This window comes from Mesoplodon bidens, assembly GCF_964165515.1.
Source record: "Mesoplodon bidens genome assembly, chromosome: 2".
NCBI lineage: Eukaryota > Metazoa > Chordata > Mammalia > Artiodactyla > Ziphiidae > Mesoplodon > Mesoplodon bidens.
Genome location: NC_138177.1, coordinates 125,206,443 through 125,229,309, shown reverse-complemented (window position 1 = coordinate 125,229,309; position 22,867 = coordinate 125,206,443). Strand labels below are relative to the sequence as shown.

Here is a 22,867-nt window from a genome sequence, read left to right as displayed (position 1 = left end):
TAGAAAAGGAGGACTGATGTCAAGGGAAAAGCATCAGTCAGCAACTGGATTGAAGTCATGACTTCCCTAGTCCTAGGAGAATCTGGATCAAGTGAGTTTCCTAAACTACAGCTATGCTCCCAACTTCAAGCTCTCTGGACCACATTTGACATAAGGAGTTCTCAAATTTTAGTGTGTGTGAGAATCACTCAGAGGGCTTCTAAAACACAGATTGCTGGGCTCCAGCCCTGGAGTTTCTGATTCAGTAGGTCAGATGGGGCCAAATAATTTACATTTCTAATAAATTCCCAGGTGACGCTAATGCACTGGTCTAGCGATGTACTTTGAGAACCACTGGACTACATCAATGTTGTCACATCTGCTTGTTGAGAAGAATCACCTAGGAGAAGCTTATTTTCAAAATACAAAATCCTAGGTCCCATGCCAAACTTTCTGACTCATAACATCCAGGGAAGGGACCAATATTTTCTATTTTAATAAACTTTGAGTGATTAGTATGATCAGGCAAGTTTGAGAAACACTGCACCAAGTCTTCATGAATTCCCTTTTTGCATCCGTCATTTTCCCACATGGTACCAATGGGTGGGTTTCACAATATGGCAATAGTTGTATGAGAAGTTAAGAATAGCACAATCACTGAGTTCTGTAACCCTAATCTATTGATACTGCCTATAGGCCAACCATAGAACTGCACTTCTCTTCACAGACAGATGCCCTGGGAGAAGTCTTTCTTAATACCAACAGGACCTGGTACTGTGATGTAGTCTAGAGCCCACACTGAAATAGGCCCAGGTGATGTAGCTTTTACTGGCAACTCTAATACTTCTCTTTTGCTCCTTATTATCCCATAACCATGTCTTGCTTCCAATATTAATGGGGTCTCTAGCCTCAGGTTGTTTCCTCTGTAACTTCACAAGTACTTAGTGTGAGTTATACTCTAGGAGTTTTATTTCAAAACCACTTTCTCTTTTTTGTTGGCAGGAATATTCTTGCTGGCACCTTCAGAGGAAATCTCATTGGTTTAGCAGCTGGTTGATGGTAATTCAAGTTAACTGTTTAAAGGGTAGTTGGGGATTTGCAAAGAGCTTGTAGTAAAGTTGATTGGGGCCCAACTACGCCTATGTGCTGCTTTGGTACACATATAATTCCTCAGATCCAAATTCCAACCACTTACTCAAAAGTGAGGCATCCTGTAAATGGCTTTCTTTGGACCATCTTTTACCTCTGGGGATTTACAGTGGTCTTAAGAATAATGGCCTCAAACATATCATATCTAATTTTTTCAGCAACCCTAAAATGTGTTTGTTACTCTTTTACAAACAAGGAAACTGAGGCTAAATGAGATTAAATATAGAATCTTCAAGGTCACATGACTAGCTAGTGTCAGTCAGGATTCAAGGCCAACTGTCCAACTTCAAAGCCTGAGCTGTCTCTGCAAGACTACAGTATTCTGCCTTTGAAGAAATTCAGGATCAAGTTGGAGAGCAATATTTCAATTTGTTATTTTTTTCTTGAGTTTCTAAGATTGCATCTAAACTGCAGTCAAGTGAGATAAGGTTGTGGCACTCTTTCTCAGTTTTGTCAGTTACTTCCACAGAATCTCTGCCAACTTCAAGTGTAAATACAAACCTAGTTCTATGACCGGAAAGTCAACAATTGGATGGTTATTCAGAAAGTGTGGTTAATTACCTGCTTTAAGTAACATAAAGACAGTTTGGACTTTGAATTATCTTGAACTTTTGCTTTTGCTCGAAGTCTCATTGCTGATTGTTTCACATCTTCTTTCTGTTCTTTCTTTCACTGGCAAGGACTTATTGAATACCAGTTCTATGCCATACACCAGACTCAGGGATGAAAAACATATCCCTGCCTTGGCTAGCAGAGAAGATGGGAAAATACACCAACAAATTATAACACAGATGGACGTTTTATCAAGAAGAAGGTTTCCTGATAGAAGTGGTACTTGAGCTGAAACTCATGAAAGATGAGTTAGGATTAATCATGTACAGACGAGGAGAAGGGAGTATCCAGCCGAGAAGGAACATTATGACAAAAGTACAAAAGGGTTGGACAGCAGTTTGGCATTGCTGGAAAACAAGGTGGATGTGGAAGAGGAGACCAGAGGCTCAGCAGAGACTAGATTGTAGAAAGCCCCATAGACTACGTTAAGTTGTTTTAACTTTATCCCTAAGGCTATAGGAAAAGATTAAAGATGTTGTGAAGGAAAATAGCATAAACAGGTTTTCATTTTATTAAGAAAATATTACTCTGACAGCTGATGTGGAGGATGATTAAAGGGCCCAGACCAGAATCAGGACATGGGTTACTGGCGTAATTCAGATGGGAAGTGATGGAGGCATAGATTTAAAACATGGCAGTGATGACAAAGAGAATTGAGAAATACTGGTAGGATTAACAGAACTTAAAGGAAGGTTAGATATATAGAAAGAAGATTAACTCAATCTTTACTTTTTTCCAAAGTCTTATTAAAAAATATTACTATGTTTTCCCTATTCCCCCAAATTCTCTTAGTATAACATTTACTTAATTTTGCTTGAATATCTATTTCTATTCTTTACCAGCAAAAGCAGGAGCCTTTCCCACCACCACCACCACAACAATCAGCAAGTAGTTATGGAGCACTTATTACTAAATCATACTTTGTCTAGTCTTATAACAAATTTACATCCCTTTGTTTTAATCCTGAATTTCTATTGGTAGTCTCTGTTTGGTTTAACCCTGTATTTTACGTGACATTGTGGTTTTTTAGTGTATAATCTCTTCTGCCCTTCCTGTGCTATACTATTTTAGTGTTTATTAAGTCTATGTATACCAGCAATTTTATTCTTTATTATTTTCTCTAAGTAATTCTGAATAAGTGCTTCTTGTCAATTTCCAAAGCATTTTAAAAGATTTAATATTTCAATTATAAGTTAAATACACTGATAAAAGACCATGATCAGCAACCACTAACTTTCTTTAAGAAATCAGCTAATAACAGTTATTCATTTACTATGCCTCTGGTATACTTAGTTCGAAAAGGAAAACACTATACTTTGCTCAAAAAAGTCATAAAATGAAAATTTTCTACTACCCTCATATGTGCAAATTATGTTCATTTTATTCCATAGGCTATATATCTTCAGCAATACCTTCATTTACTTCTAAGTGTAGTAAAATTCAGCTCATATACCAACGTAAGAAATAACTTAGCTAACCAAAAGACAAGTTAGTTTTATATGTAGTTTCTATTTATCTCATTTATTTTTTCTAACAGCAATCACCCCATATTCAACAAATATTTACAGTTGTTTTCTTCAAGAAGTCTAAAGAAGACTCTCTGCACAACTCAGACTTAAAGACTGACCGAGAGACTTCCGGGTAAGATGGCGGAAGAGTAAGACGCGGAGATCACCTTCCTCCCCACGGATACACCAGAAATACAGCTACACGTGGAACAACTCCTACAGAACACCTACTGAACGCTGGCAGAAGACCCCAGACCTCCCAAAAGGCAAGAAACTCCCCACATACCTGGGTAGGGCAAAGCGGAGAGATTCCCGCATAGAGGATCGGTGCCGAGTGGCACTCACCAGCCCGAGGGGCTTGTCTGCTCGCCCGCCAGGGCGGGCGGCACTGGAAGCTGAGGCTCGGGCTTCGGTCAGAGCGCAGGGAGAGGACTGGGGCTGGCGGCGAGAACTCAGCCTGAAGGGGGCTAATGTGCCACAGCTAGCCGGCAGGGAGTCCGGGAAAACTCTGGAGCTGCCGAAGAGGCAAGAGACTTTTTCTTCCCTCTTGGTTTCCTGGTGCGCGAGGAGAGGGGATTAAGAGCGCTGCTTAAAGGGGCTCCACAGACGGGCGCGAGTCACGACTGAAAGCGCGGAGCCCAGTGACGGGCGTGGGACGCTGGGGCTGCTGCTGCTGCCGCCAGGGGGCCTGTGTGCGAGCGCAGGTCACTGTCCACACCGCCCTTCCGGGAGCCTGTGCAGCCCGCCACTGCCGGGGTGCCGGGATCCAGGGGCGGCTTCCCTGGGAGAACGCACGGCGCGCCTCGGGCTGGTGCAATGTCACGCAGAACTCTGCCGCTGCAGGCTCGCCCCGCACTCCGTGCCCCTCCCTCCCCCCAGGCCTGAGTGAGCCAGAGTCCCTGAAGAGGCTGCTCCTTTAACCCTGTCGTGTCTGAGCGAAGAACAGACGCCCTCCGGCGACCTACATGCAGAGGCGGGGCCAAATCCAAAGCTGAGACCCAGGAGCTGTGAGGACAAAGAAGAGAAAGGGAAACCTCTCCCAGCAGCCTCAGAAGCAGCGGATTAAAGCTCCACAATCAACTTGATGTACCCTGCATCTGTGGAATACATGAATAGACAACAAATCATCCCAAATTGAGGAGCCAGGAGTCAGTGCTGTGCCTCTGAGGTGGAAGAGCCAACTTCAGGACACTGGTCCACAAGAGACCTCCCAGCTCCACATAATATCAAACGGCGAAAATCTTCCAGAGATCTCCATCTCAACACCAGCACCCAGCTTCACTCAACGACCAGCAAGCTACAGTGCTGGACACCCTATGCCAAACAACTAGCAAGACAGGAACACAACGCCACCCATTAGCAGAGAGGTGGCCTAAAATCATAAAAAGTCCGCAGACACCCCAAAACACACCACCAGACGTGGACCTGCCCACCAGAAAGACAAGATCCAGCCTCATCCACCAGAACACAGGCACTAGTCCCCTCCACCAGGAAGCCTACACAACCCACTAAACCAACCTTAGCCACTGGGGACAGACACCAAAAACAACGGGAACTACGAACCTGCAGCCTGCAAAAAGGGGACCCCAAACACAGTAACATAAGCAAAATGAGAAGACAGAAAACCACACAGCAGGAGAAGGAGCAAGATAAAAACCCACCAGACCTAACAAATGAAGAGGTAATAGGCAGTCTACCTGAAAAGGAATTCAGAATAATGATGGTAAAGATGATCCAAGATTCTATTTCCAAGATCCAAAATCTTGGAAATAGAATAGACACAATGCAAGAAACAGTTAACAAGGACCTAGAAGAACTAAAGATGAATCAAGCATCGATTAAAAACACAATAAATGAAATAAAAATACTCTAGATGGGATCAGTAGCAGAATAACTGAGGCAGAAGAACGGATAAGTGAGGTGGAAGATAAAATAGTGGAAATAACTGCTGCAGAGCAAAATAAAGAAAAAAGAATGAAAAGAACAGAGGACAGTCTCAGAGACCTCTGGGACAACATTAAACGCACCAACATTCGAAGTATAGGGGTTCCAGAAGAAGAAGAGAAAAAGAAAGGGACTGAGAAAATATTTGAAGAGATTATAGTTGAAAACTTCCCTAATATGGGAAAGGAAATAGTTAATCAAGTCCAGGAGGCACAGAGAGTCCCATACAGAATAAATCCAAGGAGAAATACGCCAAGACACATATTAATCAAACTGTCAAAAATTAAACACAAATCATATTAAAAGCAGCAAGGCAAAAACAACAAATAACACACAAGGGAATCCCCATCAGGTTAACAGCTGATCTCTCAGCAGAAACTCTACAAGCCAGAAGGTAGTGGCAGGACATAATTAAAGTGATGAAGGAGAAAAACCTGCAACCAAGATTACTCTACCCAGCAAGGATCTCATTCAGATTTGATGGAGAAATTAAAACGTTTACAGACAAGCAAAAGCTGAGAGAGTTCAGCACCACCAAACCAGCTTTACAACAAATGCTAAAGGAACTTCTCTAGGCAAGAAACACAACAGAAGGAAAAGACCTACAATAACGAACCCAAAACAATTAAGAAAATGGGAAGAGGAACATACATATCGATAATTACCTTAAATGTAAATGGACTAAATGCTCCCACCAAAAGACACAGATTGGCTGAATGGATACAAAAACAAGACCCATATATATACTGTCTACAAGAGACCCACTTCAGACCTAGAGACACATACAGACTGAAAGTAAGGGGATGGAAAAAGATATTCCATGCAAATGGAAACCAAAAGAAAGCTGGAGTAGCAATTCTCATATCAGACAAAATAGACTTTAAAATAAAGACTACTAGAAGAGACAAAGAAGGACACTACATAATGATCAAGGGATCGATCCAAGAAGAAGATATAACAATTGTAAATATTTATGCACCCAATATAGGAGCACCTCAATACATAAGGCAAATACTAACAGCCATAAAAGGGGAAATCGACAGTAACACAATCATAGTAGGGGACTTTAACACCCCACTTTCACCAATGGACAGATCATCCAAAATGAAAATAAATAAGGAAACACAAGCTTTAAATGATACATTAAGCAAGATGGACTTAATTGATATTTATAGGACATTCCATCCCAAAACAACAGAATACACATTTTTCTCAAGTGCTCATGGAACATTCTCCAGGATAGATCATATCTTTGGTCACAAATCAAGCCGTGGTAAATTTAAGAAAATTGAAATTGTATCAAGTATCTTTTCTGACCACAATGCTATGAGACTAGATATCAATTACAGGAAAAGAGCTGTAAAAAATACAAACACATGGAGGCTAAAGAATACACTACTTAATAACGAAGTGATAACTGAGGAAGTCAAAGAGGAAATTAAAAAATACCTAGAAACAAATGACAATGGAGACACGACGACCCAAAACCTATGGGATGCAGCAAAAGCAGTTCTAAGAGGGATGTTTATAGCAATACAATCCCACCTTAAGAAACAGGAAACATCTCGAATAAACAACCTAACCTTGCACCTAAAGCAATTAGAGAAAGAAGAACAAAAACATCCCAAAGTTAGAAGAAGGAAAGAAATCATAAAAATCAGATCAGAAATAAATGAAAAAGAAATGAAGGAAACGATAGCAAACATCAATAAAACTAAAAGCTGGTTCTTTGAGAAGATAAACAAAATTGATAAACCATTAGCCAGACTCATCAAGAAAAAAAGGGAGAAGACTCAAATCAATAGAATTAGAAATGAAAAAGGAGAAGTAACAACTGACACTGCAGAAATACAAAAGATCATGAGAGATTACTACAAGCAACTCTATGCCAATAAAATGGACAACCTGGAAGAAATGGACAAATTCTTAGAAATGCACAACCTGCCAAGACTGAATCAGGAAGAAATAGAAAATATGAACAGACCAATCACAAGCACTGACATTGAAACTGTGATTAAAAATCTTCCAACAAACAAAAGCCCAGGACCAGATGGCTTCACAGGCGAATTCTATTAACATTTAGAGAAGAGCTAACACCTATCCTTCTGAAACTCTTCCAAAATATAGCAGAAGGAGGAACACTCCCAAACTCATTCTACGAGGCCACCATCACCTTGATACCAAAACCAGGCAAGGATGTCACAAAGAAAGAAAACTACAGGCCAATATTACTGATGAACATAGATGCAAAAATCCTCAACAAAATACTAGCAAACAGAATCCAAGAGCACATTAAAAGGATCATACACCATGATCAAGTGGGGTTTATTCCAGGAATGCAAGGATTCTTCAATATACGCAAATCAATCAACGTGATACACCATATTAACAAATTGAAGGAGAAAAACCATATGATCATCTCAATAGATGCAGAGAAAGCTTTCGACAAAATTCAACACCCATTTATGATAAAAACCCTGCAGAAAGTAGGCATAGAGGGAACTTTCCTCAACATAATAAAGGCCAAATATGACAAACCCACAGCCAGCATCGTCCTCAATGGTGAAAAACTGAAAGCATTTCCACTAAGATCAGGAACAAGACAAGGTTGCCCACTCTCACCACTCTTATTCAACATAGTTTTGGAAGTTTTAGCCACAGCAATCAGAGAAGAAAAGGAAATAAAAGGAATCCAAATCGGAAAAGAGGAAGTAAAGCTGTCACTGTTTGCAGATGACATGATACTATACATAGAGAATCCTAAAGATGCTACCATAAAACTACTAGAGCTAATCAATGAATTTGGTAAAGTTGCAGGATACAAAATTAATGCACAGAAATCTCTGGCATTCCTATATACTAATGATGAAAAATCTGACAGTGAAATCAAGGAAACACTCCCATTTACCATTGCAACAAAAAGAATAAAATATCTAGGAATAAACCTACCTAAGGAGACAAAAGACCTGTATGCAGAAAATTATAAGACACTGATGAAAGAAATTAAAGATGATACAAATAGATGGAGAGATGTACCATGTTCTTGGATTGGAAGAATCAACATTGTGAAAATGACTCTACTACGCAAAGCAATCTACAGATTCAATGCAATCCCTATCAAACTACCACTGGCATTTTTCACAGAACTAGAGCAAAAAATTTCGCAATTTGTATGGAAACACAAAAGACCCCGAATAGCCAAAGCAATCTTGAAAACGAAAAATGGAGCTGGAGGAATCAGGCTCCCTGACTTCAGACTATACTACAAAGCTACAGTAATCAAGACAGTATGGTACTGGCACAAAAACAGAAAGATAGATCAATGGAACAGGATAGAAAGCCCAGAGATAAACCCACGGACATATGGTCACCTTATCTTTGATAAAGGAGGCAGGAATGTACAGTGGAGAAAGGACAGTCTCTTCAGTAAGTGGTGCTGGGAAAACTGGATAGGGACATGTAAAAGTATGAGATTAGATCACTCCCTAACACCATACACAAAAATAAGCTCAAAATGGATTAAAGACCTAAATGTAAGGCCAGAACCTATCAAACTCTTAGAGGAAAACATAGGCAGAACACTCTATGACATAAATCACAGCAAGATCCTTTTTGACCCCCCTCCTAGAGAAATGGAAATAAAGACAAAAATAAACACATGGGACCTAATGAAACTTAAAAGCTTTTGCACAGCAAAGGAAACCATAAACAAGACCAAAAGACAACCCTCAGAATGGGAAAAAATATTTGCAAATGAAGCAACTGACAAAGGATTAATCTCCAAAATTTATAAGCAGCTCAGGCAGCTCAATAACAAAAAAACAAACAACCCAATCCAAAAATGGGCAGAAGACCTAAATAGACATTTCTCCACAGAAGATATACCGACTGCCAACAAACACATGAAAGGATGCTCAACATCTTTACTCATTAGAGAAATGCAAATCAAAACTACAATGAGATATCATCTCACACTGGTCAGAATGGCCATCATCAAAAAATCTAGAAACAATAAATGCTGGAGAGGGTGTGGAAAAAAGGGAACACTCTTGCACTGCTGGTGGGAATGTGAATTGGTACAGCAACTATGGAGAACGGTATGGCGGTTCCTTAAAAAACTACAAATAGAACTACCATATCACCCAGCAATCCCACTACTGGGCATATACCCTGAGAAAACCATAATTCAAAAAGAGACATGTACCAAAATGTTCATAGCAGCCCTATTTACAATAGCCCAGAGATGGAAACAACCTAAGTGTCCATCATCGGATGAATGGGTAAAGAAGATGGGGCACATATATACAATGGAATATTACTCCACCATAAAAAGAAATGAAATTGAGCTATTTGTAATGAGGTGGATGGACCTAGAGTCTGTCATACAGAGTGAAGTAAGTCAGAAAGAGAAAGACAAATACTGTATGCTGACACATATATATGGAATTTAAGAAAAAAAATGTCATGAAGAACATAGGTGTAAGACAGGAATAAAGACACAGACCTACTAGAGAATGGACTTGAGGATATGGGGAGGGGGAAGGGTAAGCTGTGACAAAGGGAGAGAGAGGCATGGACATATATACACTACCAAACGTAAGGTAGATAGCTAGTGGGAAGCAGCCGCATAGCACAGGGAGATCAGCTCGGTGCTTTGTGACCGCCTGGAGGGGTGGGATAGGGAGGGTGGGAGGGAGACGCAAAAGGGAGGGGATATGGGAACATATGTATATGTATAACTGATTTAATTTGTTATAAAGCAAAAAATAAAAAAATTAAAAATAAAAAAATAAAAAAATAAATACTTTTAAATACAAAAAAAAAAAAAAAAAGCCTGACCGAAACAGCACATCAAAGAGGAAAAGTAAACAAAGAATCAACTGTCAACTAAATGCTACCTTTCCCCATATTGTGCATACCTAGTGTCATAGGCATCACTCATGTAGATTTCAGTCTGGCCCCTTAGAGTCGCCATCAAGTTTTTATTGAGCAATTTCTATGTGCTTACCACAGTACTAGGCTCTGTAGGTACAAAAGCAGAGGTCCTGCCCACAAGGGGCTTACAATATGGTTGAGTATTAAAAAAAAAACTACAAAAGCTCTTAAAAATGCATATTGTACAAATTATTTTTATATAAAAAAGTATTTCAGATAACAACAATAAAATAAAGTCTTAGAACATGAATAAAGAGCGAAACATTTTAATCCATGAGGTAAGCCTAGACATATTTTGAATTAAAATATTTAGTAAAAGCCTGGATTAATGAAACACATAAGCACAAATATTTTTTTGAGGCAGCTGTTAAACATTTAAGTATTCATAGTAATTAATTAAAAGCATATCAAGCAAGGTATATTTTATTCAGATCCTTAAGGTGTCTGAATAATTACAATTATCTTAACAATAGACTTCTTTTAAATGTGCTTCCAACTACTGAAGATGTTGAAAAAAATTTTGTTCTTTTAAGTAGCTTATATGGTTTCCTTATAACCTAGTTTTCGTTATTTATTTAATTTTTAAAAGTCGTTCTTGTAGACACTAAAAATGTAGACCAATTCAACACTGTCTGAATTTTCATATACTTCATGGACAAAGATCCCCTTATAAGAATCATATACACTTTTACATACAAAAGGTAATGACTTTAATTTTTTCCTCCTTCCTTAGGAGAATTTGGATAAATATAATTTCTGATGGAAGCTCAGTCTTCTAACCCTAATATTCCTTGTTTCCTTTCCTTGCCCTGGCTCTAAGATCTCAGCATGTCTTGGCATGCCTCTTCACATTACCCTGTCCCAACCTCTTTTGGGAACAGCATAGCTGGATTTTTTTTGCTTTTGTTTATTTTGTTTCACACTGGGTTGCAGTGGTGCTGAATGAAATCACTGGCTCTGCAATAGAATGTTGGTAGAAGTAGGCAGGAATTTATTTCTTCTAATGCAAAAGTCATAGGTCTATATATAGTCAGGAACAAGGTCTATACAGCCCATTTTTGTGGTGTCAAATACTGTACTAGTGCTCTGAGACCCATGAAGAAAATATAAGAAATGTGTCTGTCAACCGTGAAATAGAATTTTGTCAAGGGAAAAAGACAGGCATAATGAAAATATTTAAGGAATAATATAGTAATTATCGAAATGAGCACTATATAGCTTCAGAGCTGGGGAGAGAGGTAAGCAGATAACAAAGACATAGTAGTCCTCCCTTATTTTGGGGGAATACATTCCAAGACCCTAGTGGATGACTAAAACCACAGATAGTACAGCATCCTATATATAGTATGTTTTTTCCTATACATAAGTACCTCTTTTAAAGTTTAATTTATAAATTAGGTACAGTAAGAGATTAACGATAATAACCAATAGTTATTGTACTAGCTCTTTTTCCTTCTTCACAATTTCAAGAATAGAAGATTTCTTCTTATGTAGATTTTAGCAACCTCAACAAATTTTTTTTTCTTTCCTTATTAAATCGAGAACTTTCACTTAAAGGAAGCACTTTACACTTAAAGGAAGCACTTTACAATTTCTCTTTGGCATATCCGAATGGCCAAGCATCACTACTCTTGGGCTTTGGGGCTATTATTATTATTGTTATTATTATTATTATTTTTGACCACACTTCGCAGCTTGGGGCATCTTAGATCCCCTAGCAGGGATTGAACCCCAGGCTGGTGGCAGAAAGCACGGAGTCCTAACCACTGGAGCACCAGGGAATTCCCTGGGGCCATTATTAAGTAAAAAGCATATTAAGTGCTTGAACCCAGGCACTGCAAACCTCAACAGTGGATCTGATAACTGAGTAGGCTATCATGTGACTAATGAGTGGGATACGGGGGACAAAGTGATGATTCACGTCCCAGGTAAGACAGAGCAGAACCCTAGGAGATTTCATCACGCTACTCAGAATGACATGCAATTTACACTTATGAATTGTTTTTTTCTGGAATTTTCCACTTAATATTTTCAGGCTGCTCTTGACCACTGGTAACTGAAATCGCAGATAAGGAGGGGCTTCTGTACTTAAATTGTCCAAGGCCTAAGGACAAGGTGAGATTCGAACATGTGGGAGATGAGTAGGTTTTGTGTGGGCAAAAATAACCATGAGGTATTAGAATCAAGAAGAATAGCATCCAGGGATTTGTTGTTACATAATGTTGATTCTGTCCATGACATTTCAACCCACACAGTCAGGAAGCCAGTTTATAGTTGAAAGTTAGAACTCGTATTATACAGTTGGAGGTAAGCCTAGATAAAGAATTAATCACAATTAATACTTATTGAGTACCTACTGTGTTACACTCACTTTACGTACCTTATCACAATAACCCCACAGGTAAGTATTATTGTCTTTAGTTTACAGATTAATTCATTGAGACTAAATGAAATTAATTAACTTTCTCAAGTTCACAGAGCTAATGAGTGGCACAGCCAGATTTACATCCAAGTTTGATTCCAAAACCCATACTTTTATTACTAGATCACATTGTCTTATAAATGGAATATCATTGTAATAAGTCTCACATCCCACTGTGCTGTAGGGAGAACAGTAAACCTAGAATCAAAAAACTTAAACTTGGATTTGAATTCCTACTTATGTTAGCTAAGTGACATTGGGCAAGCTCTCTGTAAACTTTGCGCTCTTTTGTAAAAATAAAATAGTAAATAGATGACAGCTAGACAACCACATAGCTGGATGATGGACAGATAGAAGTAACAGGAGTATGGATATTCCTATGATGGTTTGCAAATTCTACTTGCTCAATAAAATATGTTGAATTTAAACCTGAATAAAGGGATTGTGTACAGCATCAGTTTAGTGCCAGTTACATGGTGCTTGAATTTCAATACATATTTAATGAAAATTATTGTAGTTTGCAGCTAATTCACACTGGTTCAACTAGCCAAAAGGAATGATTCAACTATTTTGATTTCATCTTATTGACAGAAATGTCAATGGAGTCACATTATAGGCTCCTATTGCAAAACTACTGATACCATATTATCATCTCTTTCCAATATATCTTCGTAGGTGACAGCATGGCCTTTAGGTGCCTAAAGAAGGGACACTCAATAAATATGTGTTGAATTAAGTGAATGGGGTGAGGGAAAAGAAGGAGGAAGGGAGTGGGAAAGAAAGACAAGAGAAAGAAATGTTGGTTGAATTTATGAGCAGGTAAGGGCACCTTAGCTGAGAGATAGTAGATGACTCAAAGTATTTTTTTAAAGTTCACAGAATTTCTTATTTCAGACAAACTAGACCCTTTTATTTCATAAAAAAGTAACAAAACTTGATAGTTGATAACTATGTCATTTATTAATTTTTTCTTTTGTATGCCACCCAAGAAGAAATTGTAAGAAATGATGAATTGATAGTGGTGGATTGGAGGCTGCACCTGGATTTTTTAATACTCCAACTCAACAGTTCACCCCTTAGCTTCATTATTATTTTCTATGACATTTCAAGACAGCCCTTCATTGCATCACACCTTTCAGTCTTCAAAGACAGAGAAATAACAATTATGCTGATTCCTGAGTTACTAAATGACACATAACCAGAATATAGACTTAAGGACTTTTAGTTCCCAGCTTAGCCCAGAAGAACATATCTCCAAAACATTAATCACACATTTTGCATAAATATCTTTGGTCATGGTACCTTCCTGCCTTCATTTGGCATCCTTTTCTATCTCGTGAAGTTTATGTTTTATTGGTTGAATTCTTCCTCTCAGTAAGTTGACTTTTCACTGAGAAAAACTTTTACTGATTTTTCAAACTCATATTGTAAAATCAAAGCTACCATAAAATGTAAAGATATCCACATCAGTTGAGATTCACATAATGGTTTGAAGTTGGGGGAAAAACTCCTGAAGGATGAGGTTTTCTTTTTCTCATTTTTTCACCAGTCACCATCTGTGCAATCGTGCCCAGCTTCTTAAATATATACTCAAAATCCAGTCCCAGAAACCAATTTTTAATACCAAAGACACATATTACAGTAATAAACTTGGTCTCAGTGGATATTACTGACAAGAAAAAACATTAAAATTTTTAAAAAGATGAAAAAGAAGAAACAATCCAAATCAAAATATAAAATTCTCCTTCTCAGGTAGGAAGAAATACAGAAACTCAGGGAAGCAGGAATTGCAATAAAAAGTCCAACTCCATTCTTTCATTATCTGTTAGAATAAAGAAAAAAAGATACAATAAGCATGGATAGGAATACTTTTGTTTTTGTATGGTATGAGGACTAAGATGTAAGTGCAAAATATAATGTCTTAGATATCAAAACATTCTCGTTTGAAGTAATTACATCTGTGTTTTGTAAATAAAAGCGATTTAAATAATTCTGGATTTTGGATCATGTTAGCCTCTGGATCATTTAATTATGCTAAGTGTATGCCTTCATTCTGAGCAATTTTTCTGGTTTCTAAGATTATAATCCAGAAGAATCATCAAATTATAAAACTATATCAATTGTATAAACATTGAATGGTCAAATAATCTTGTCTTAAAAACAAGCCCTAATCAGTATATAACCACACTCTAAAAACATCAGGAAGAGTACTGATTAAAAGAGCCATGAAATACAATTTTTCTCCTATCAAAACAACAAAGTATTGTGTGTGTGTTTTAAGATACATACAGTGTTGGTTAGAATAAAGCAAAGTAGAAACTCTCACACATTGCTGAAGAAATTTTAAATCTCTAGTAATTCTTTTTGAAAACAGTCAGACGATAAGCATCTTTCAAGAATATTAAAAATTTATACATTATTTATTCCTTAAAGTATACTTGTGGTAAAAACAATCACAAATACTTTTTTTTTTAATTCTGCATTTCAGTCTTTGGGTAATAGATACAACTCTATTCATCATGGTGCCAAATGTAAACACACATAATGATTAAGTAAACTATAGTATATTCTTTTAATAGGCTATTACATAAATATTAAAGTTACTTTAAAAATAATTTGTAAATAATTTGAGGAATGCTTATTTTATGTTAAATGAAGTAAAAAAACAAGACACAATAATGAGTATATATTATCATAAGTATGTAAAACTAAATCAAGGAAAGTGTAGGGGAAAATGAAGAGAGAAATACACTAAAATGATGGTGGGTTTTTTCTTGCGTAGTGGAAGTAAAGTTTAGTAAGTTGCCTTTCTTTCTAATTTTCTTTATTTTCCAAAGTTTCTATAGAGAGCCTGCCTTATTTATATAATGAGGGGAAGTATGATAAGATTTACTTTAAAAAATTAAAAGTGGGATTAGCATGAACGTACCAATAATGAGATGGGAGCTGGTTATCTCCCTTCTTTTCCCTTCTTTTGTGTTCCAAGGGATCTGTGTTCATAGCAAAACAATGCCTGTAATATGTATATTACAGGCAGATATCCAGGGGAAGGATATAAGATCATAAAAGTGAGTTGAGTAAAAATTTTATTGGCTTTGTGATTTTTGAGGTATGTTCCAGAAGCAACCGACTTATTCTTATCCTTTGGGCATTGTTGCACAGTATTTATTGGAAAACACATTTAGATCTTGCCCTGAAGAACAGAATTGATTATCTCTCAGTTACTGCCACTATGATAAAACAAATGGTCAAAGAAATTGAGCTGCTTGAATGTCCACATGTCATAACAACTTATATTGAGTAGAGGAGCTATTGTACCCAGCTGTACCCAGGGAATGAAATAAAATGAACATGCTGACTTTCCATTAAAAATGAAGAGTTCAACTTATTTGAAAAGACATGTGCTATCTTTGAAAATAAATTAAAACTTTTTACATGCTCTCATTAAAACAAAAAAGATCATACAATGCAATGATACACAGAAGATTATTCATTCAGTTTACCCTACTGTCAGTAACAAGAATATTGAAAGGAAATGTTTGAGGGAGGAAACTAATGCTCGAAATTTAGTCTGACCAAACTTGCATCATATTTGGCATTATGTTCTGTTTTCTGTAATGTTCATTCATTGAAATATATGTTTTATACAAAACAGATATAATCGAAAGGGCAAGTAAGAGTGTGCTAAACATATGGTGAACATGCTGAGTTCTGGTGCCTAAGCAAAACAGGGGTCACTTAGCTTTAAAATACTCCTGGAAGGATGGGATTAACATGTACACAATACTATGTACAAAATAGATAGCCATAAGGACCTACTGTATAGCACAGGGAACTATACTCAGTATTTTGTAATAACCTATAAGGGAAAAGAATTTGAAAAAGAATATATATATATATATATATATATATATATATATATGTATGTATGTATGTATGTATGTATAACTGAATTTCTGTGCTGTTGATCTGAAAATGACCTGACATTGTAAATCACCTATACTTCAATTTAAAAAAAAATTAAGAAATACTCCTGGAGACTGTTCTTACTATGAAAAGTAAGTGACGTGCAGGCTCCTTCACTACATGAGAGTTGGTCAGTTCCAAGAGCAGCTTGGAGCCAGTCTCAGAAAGTTCTTAATTGGAGGAAATGTAAGTGAAGTTGTAAAAAACAACAGTATCTCCTCTGGGGAATCTAGTCCTCCTTAATCAGATGTGTGTGCTTAGTTTGCATTTTAATTCTTAGAGGTATTCTGCCTTTGTAACATGAACTCGGATCAGAACAGAGAGATGAGGGAGGGCTAAGCTGTAGATCCAGACCGCTTCTACATCTCACCTTTCCAAGTGGTCACTCGACATCAAGGTTGAGGAACACTGGTGGGGTAAAGAGGTGGAGCTGGATGCATAGTTGTTTGTGTGGTGCCTGATCTGTGAACAGACAGAGGGTTTCAGTGGACGAATTATTGATTATGACTCCTTTCATCAGATGACACTTCCCTGAACATTTTTTAAAAAACAGCAGAGCCCCAATCCATACATCCATGCCCATCGGTTATTACCGAGTAAACAAAGATGTTTTAGATATTATCTCCCCGCGACTGTCTCATTCCTACCTCTGTGCTTTGACCCACACTCTATTTTTTCCCACACTGACACACCAGACATTACTTGAGAGCAGAAATCGGTCTAATGTGACTTCGGGAGCCCTAGAGCATTTATCACAGCATTTGTTAAATGCCGAATGAAAGCTCACTGACTTCAAATGATCTTTATAGGTAAATCTAATTCTACCACTCTCCAGCTTTCAGTGGCTTCCTGTTGCTCTTAGGGTACAGATCAAAATTCTTAACATTATCTGCTTGATCTAGCTTATGGCTGCAACTCCAGCTTTGTTTTGAACCTTTTGCTACTGTGTGCTCAGGCCACACTAGCCGTCCAGGAACATCACAAACAGGGTCATCCTCCTCCCTACCTCAGGGCCTTTGCACTTGAAGCTTCCCCTACCCAGAGTGCTCTTCCATCCCCTCATCACCTGGCTGACTACTACTTTTCCTTCAGGTCTTAACTTGGAAAATCACTTCCTCAGAGAATACCCCGTTGACTAGGACTGGTCTCCCACTGTGTGACCTATTATTTTCTTTTCAAGAATTCATTGTAGTTTGTAACGACTAGTTATTTGTGTGATTATTTGTTTAACATGAGTTGTTTTCTCTAGGCTACAAGCTTCATGAGAGCAGAAATTATGCCTGGTTTAGCTTATCACTGCATCTCCAACAGCTACCACAATGATTGGCACATAGCTGACGGTCCTTAAGTATTTGTGGCCTGAATGAACAATGCTGCATAATTTGCCCTGAGGCCCATCCCTCAACAGCATTCTACAAATAATCGCTTAAATTCATTCGATGCAATAAAATATTGAAATATACACATTTTGACAAAGTTGAAATACATAAAAAGAAAATATACCTGAAAAATGTTTCCTTTTTATACATTTCTTAGTAATTCTCTTACAAGAACTAGCAAAGTGAAATGAAATTCTTATAAGAAATTGTTACAAGAAAGAACAAAAAGAAATTGAATTCAATGTATCCTTAGTCAGTCTTTTTTATCAGATTGCTAGAGTCCTTTTTTTCTCAAGAGTATAGTTAAGATCATCTTAAGTAGCATGTCCAACCCACGTGGTGTGACATTATAGAAAATGTCCAGACAGATATGTGGTTCTCCAGTTCTTGACTGTGTTAAGCAAATAGACAATTTTTTGTTTTAGGAAGGCAGTGTTACTTGAAGGACAATAAAATGACATGTCTTCATTGCAACAAAAAAATATAATTTGGCCAATATCTATTTCAGAGCAAACAGAAGATGTTCAGTGACACTTTTTATAGAAACATTGTGGATCTGGAAGAGCGGTCAGAGTCGAGGTCAAAGTAGAAAAGAAAAACAAAACAAGTTTTCCTCTTCATTCTCTGAGACTTTCAGAATCCCCTGTGTGCCCCTGTATGAGAAAACCCTTCATATGTTAAAGAACAATCTGGTTAGATTGGGTCCCTTCACTAGAGGACCGCTAAGTTTCTCTTCCTGCTGTCATGCTGCTTAGGCTCTCGTTTAGAGGACTGCTTTAACTAAGTAAATACACTTGGGATTGCATTATTTGTTGGCCCAACTTTAAGAGCAAATATAACAGTAGGCATTTGGGTATCATATGCCTGTCCAATGTCAAGTAGCAGGAAAAGAAGGAACTAAAGAGAAATGAGGCACTGCAAGGTAATAGGTGAAGAGCCGTGAGTTCTGAAGCATGGTATGGTGCCTTGTTCCACTCCCTAAACTCCTCCCCTGGTGGAACCCATCTCCCTTATGGACATTCTCCGTGATTCACTCCATCATTCACATTACAAAATTTTGCTTCATGGTCACACCTAATTCTGCAGCTTACTCTGCCCCTGCATTTCATGACAATTTTCTCTCCTGTGTGTCTCTTTTATTTCACTCCTTCTCTCCAGTCTTCACGTCATTGTTCAGATTCTCACCCTCATTCTTCTTGTCCAGTGTATCAATCTGAACTATATGAAATTCACATTTTTGTTGGATCAAAAATGGTTGGATATTGGAAATTATATCTGATTTAACCTAATAACAGCCTTCTAACTAACTAGTGTTTCTGACTGGAGTCTTTCTTTTCTCTAACACATCCTTCGTATTGTTTCCAAGGCAAACCTTGGCAAATCCTAAACATCTTTGAAGGTTCCCCACTGCTACAGGATAAAGTTCTGAAGTACCTAAGGTGCACCACTGAGTGGTTCCAACCTCCACCTCTGGGTTTATCTCCTGCTTCTCCTCTTCGTGTGACCTTTGATTCAATCCTGTAAACTACTCACACTTCCAGAAACCTGCCAATGCTCTTTTACACCTACTTACTATGGAGTTTGCTATTCCCTTTCTAAAATGCCTCTCTCTACTTCTGTCCAGAATCAATTGTACTTTTCCTCCAAGATCCAGTCTTTTGTTTTCTTGGAAAAGTATCTTTCCTTCTATCATATTACCATGGCATCGTATACATTATTCAAGATGTAATTATCTCATTATATTGTACTGGAGATCCAGTCTTTTGTTTTCTTGGAAAAGTATCTTTCCTTCTATCATATTACCATGGCATCGTATACATTATTCAAGATGTAATTATCTCATTATATTGTACTGGATTGGCCAAAATGTTCGTTTGGGTTTTTCCTTAACATCTTACAGAAAAACCTGAACAAACTTTTTGGCAAACCCAATACTTATGAGTGTGTCGGTTTCTCACTTTCTGATTCATAGCAGGAGCCCAATAAATGTTTGTGTGTAAAACAGCATTCTAAGAATGATTGGCTCTCCTCAGTGGTCAACATTATGAGGCCAAGGACTAACCAAATCTTTTGGCACACATAAGAACCTACTAGGTAGAAATCACTTTATCAGGCATGATGATATGTTCATATTTTAAGTTTCTTTTGACTCTAGAAATGTGTAGTCTCTGTATGTCCCATATAATACTTGAGAATATCCATGGTTACATTTCACCTAACTATATATCACTCTAACTCACTGGACTGGGATGAAAGCACTTAGACACTCAGTGCACTTTTTTGAATGAATACATGAATAAATCAATGAATAATAAGTGAGGACTGTCTTGTGCTGAGTATTCCCAGAAGCAGACCCTGAACCAAGGGCTTGTATGCAAATGACTTATTAAGGATGTACTCCCAGGAGAAACAGTAAGGGAGTGGGAAAGTAGGACAGAGAAGGAGAAGAAGCCATGATGTAGTGAGATTTTAGGTAATTCCAGTCTCAGTCTGAAGCTTTGGGAAACTCTGGAGGGTAAACTACACTTCAGAGTTAATCCCATCTCTATACGAAGGGACTGGGCTTTCCTACTCCCATACCCATAAGTCATTGCTGCTTTGGGGAGGAGTAAAACTCATAGGTTATGCTGATTCTGCCTGTGGGCTAGTCTCTGAAGGTACTGGTGTGAACAGTTAGCAGCAAAACAAGCAGAAGCTGGAGACGGGTATAGAACTGGTGTATGGGATCCGACAGGTTCTGCGTAGGGATCCAGTCATGTGGGATAGACTCCAAGCAAATATTTGGCAAGTTAAGTTTAGCTGGTAGTGGAGGAGACTGCCCATGTGTGTAGATTGGGGAGCTCTGTTCAGCGGGGTGTCCTGTTAAAAATAATCTTCTTCACTCCTGCTGCTGATGCCTGGACTCCCCTTAGCTAGGGATAAAACTTCTTAACCTATATTGAGAAGCAATACTTAAAAGGGAATTACTTTGGGTCGAAGGGAAAAAAGGTAGAAATATTTATGTCAGGCAATGCCAAACTCTTTTACGTTTAATCCATTTAATGCTTTACCCCTTTAAGACACTGAATTTCATCCACATCAAAGCATGAGTCTTTCCTGAGAGTGTAGGATGTACAGGCGCTAATGGGCCTCTCTTAGACATCTTAGCTCTTACCACCATGAAGATACTGTCCAGCTCAAAATAAGTCCTCTTCCTCTTGTTTTAGCTAAGCTTATAGCTTTGTGTGTTCTTCCCAAATTACCAAATATGTATAATACCCAAGCTGCTAGCAAAGCTGGTCCTCTCTCTGGATATGAGAACCCCAAAATTTTCAGTTAAAGCAGCTTTATTTACTCAGCCTTATTACAGGATATTTTTTAAGATTCCTGTTAAGATAGAAAAGACTGTGTGTGTGTGTGTGTGTGTGTGTGTGTGTGTGATCTTCACTTTGAATTTGACTCTTGGACCAAATTATTTTCCTGTGGCAATTGCAATAAAAAGATAGATGTATAAGTGGCCACTCCAGTCACCTGAACACAACCCAGTTGTTGGGTCTGCTGCCATGGCTTGTGGGTGGACCCTGGTTGTTAGTGGTTTGGCTGAGCATGCCCTATGCCTGTGTTCCTGGAGCCACCCTGCCTCTGTCTGGTGAACCCTGCATTAGTCTGTCTGTGAGGTTCCTTCCAGAATGACCCAGATGCACCACAGAGTGCAGACTACTCTTCAGCATGTTGCCAAAGTTCCCTCTGTTTACTTTGCATCATCTCACTAATTTCTCCCCATCCACTGTTTGATCCTGAACAGCTGAGGTGTATGGTCTGATCTATTGTCTTCAGAATTTCAATGCCAGACCTGTAATATATTATAAAGGCTAGCTGAATTCCTGAGGAACACAGAGAAAACTATTTGACGATTACTTACCTTCCATCACCTCTAACTACCTGTGTCCTTGTTATAGATCACCCTGCCCCTATACCTAACCCTCCCTCTTCCAACTTACTGTTCACTGGCTCTATTCAACTGCCTTCAAAAGTCATAGGCTTCCCTTATCTTGGGAAATAAACAAACACCTGTTCTTGACTGCTTGTCCCTTCCCCTTTCTGTAAGTGTGGTCCAATCTCTCGCTCCCTTTACCACTAGCTTCTCTACATGATACATCCGCTACTCTTATTTCCTCTCCCTTCAACTCCCTCCTAAAAGACAGCCCCAAATTATAAAGTTCTTTCCCTTTGTCAGGCTCTGTTCTAAACATTTGACAAGTGTTCATTCTTTGAAGTTTGCGCTACTATTGTCTCTCCACTTGACAGATGAGGAAACTGAGGAAAAGAAAGGTAAAATAACTTGTCCAGGGTCACCCACAGGTAAGTGGCAGAGCTTGGATTCAAATGCAGACAGTCTGGTTCCAGAATACATGCTAACTACATTCTACACTTCCTCTATAATTGGATTTCATCCCAATGACAGTAAAACTAGTCTCTTGGAAACTTTGGAACTTACTATCATCTCTGGTATTTTAGTACTTGAGCTAGATACACCTATGCTGCATACTAAGATCTAATATTTACAAGATTGTCCTCTTTTTATACAAGTATAATGAAACTTCATTAATTTGGAATGAACAAATCATTCTGATGAGGGCTGAACTAAATGTTGTATTTTCATGATGTATAAAAAGGGGTTAATTGGGGACTTTCCTGGTGGTGCAGTAGTTAAGAATCTGCCTGCCAATGCAGGGGACACGGGTTCAAGCCCTGGTCCGGGAAGATCTCACATGCCGCAGAGCAACTAAGCCCGTGAACCACAACTACTGAGCCTATGTGCCACAACTACCAAAGCCCGTGCGCCTAGAGCCCGTGCTCCGCAACAAGAGAAGCCCACGCACTGCAACAGAGTAGCCCCCGCTCACCTCAACTAGAGAAAGGCTGCACTCAGTGACGAAGACCCAACACAGCCAAAAATAAATAAATAAAATAAGTAATTTTTTAAGGGGTTA

The 22,867-nt window shown here is 38.3% G+C and overlaps 1 protein-coding gene across 1 annotated transcript in view; it reads right to left on the bottom strand.

The window, feature by feature from the left end:
- Positions 1-14,289: 14,289 nt before the first annotated feature.
- Positions 14,290-22,867, bottom strand: part of PTGER3 (prostaglandin E receptor 3) — a 77,710-nt gene continuing 69,132 nt past the window's right edge. Inside the window, exons 3-4 of the mRNA XM_081225602.1 lie at positions 16,886-16,977; positions 14,290-14,371 (exon numbers count right to left, since the gene is read on the bottom strand). Of these exons, the coding sequence (XP_081081728.1) occupies positions 14,368-14,371; positions 16,886-16,977 (96 nt within the window). The 3' untranslated portion in view covers positions 14,290-14,367. The remainder of the gene's footprint in view (positions 14,372-16,885; positions 16,978-22,867) is intronic.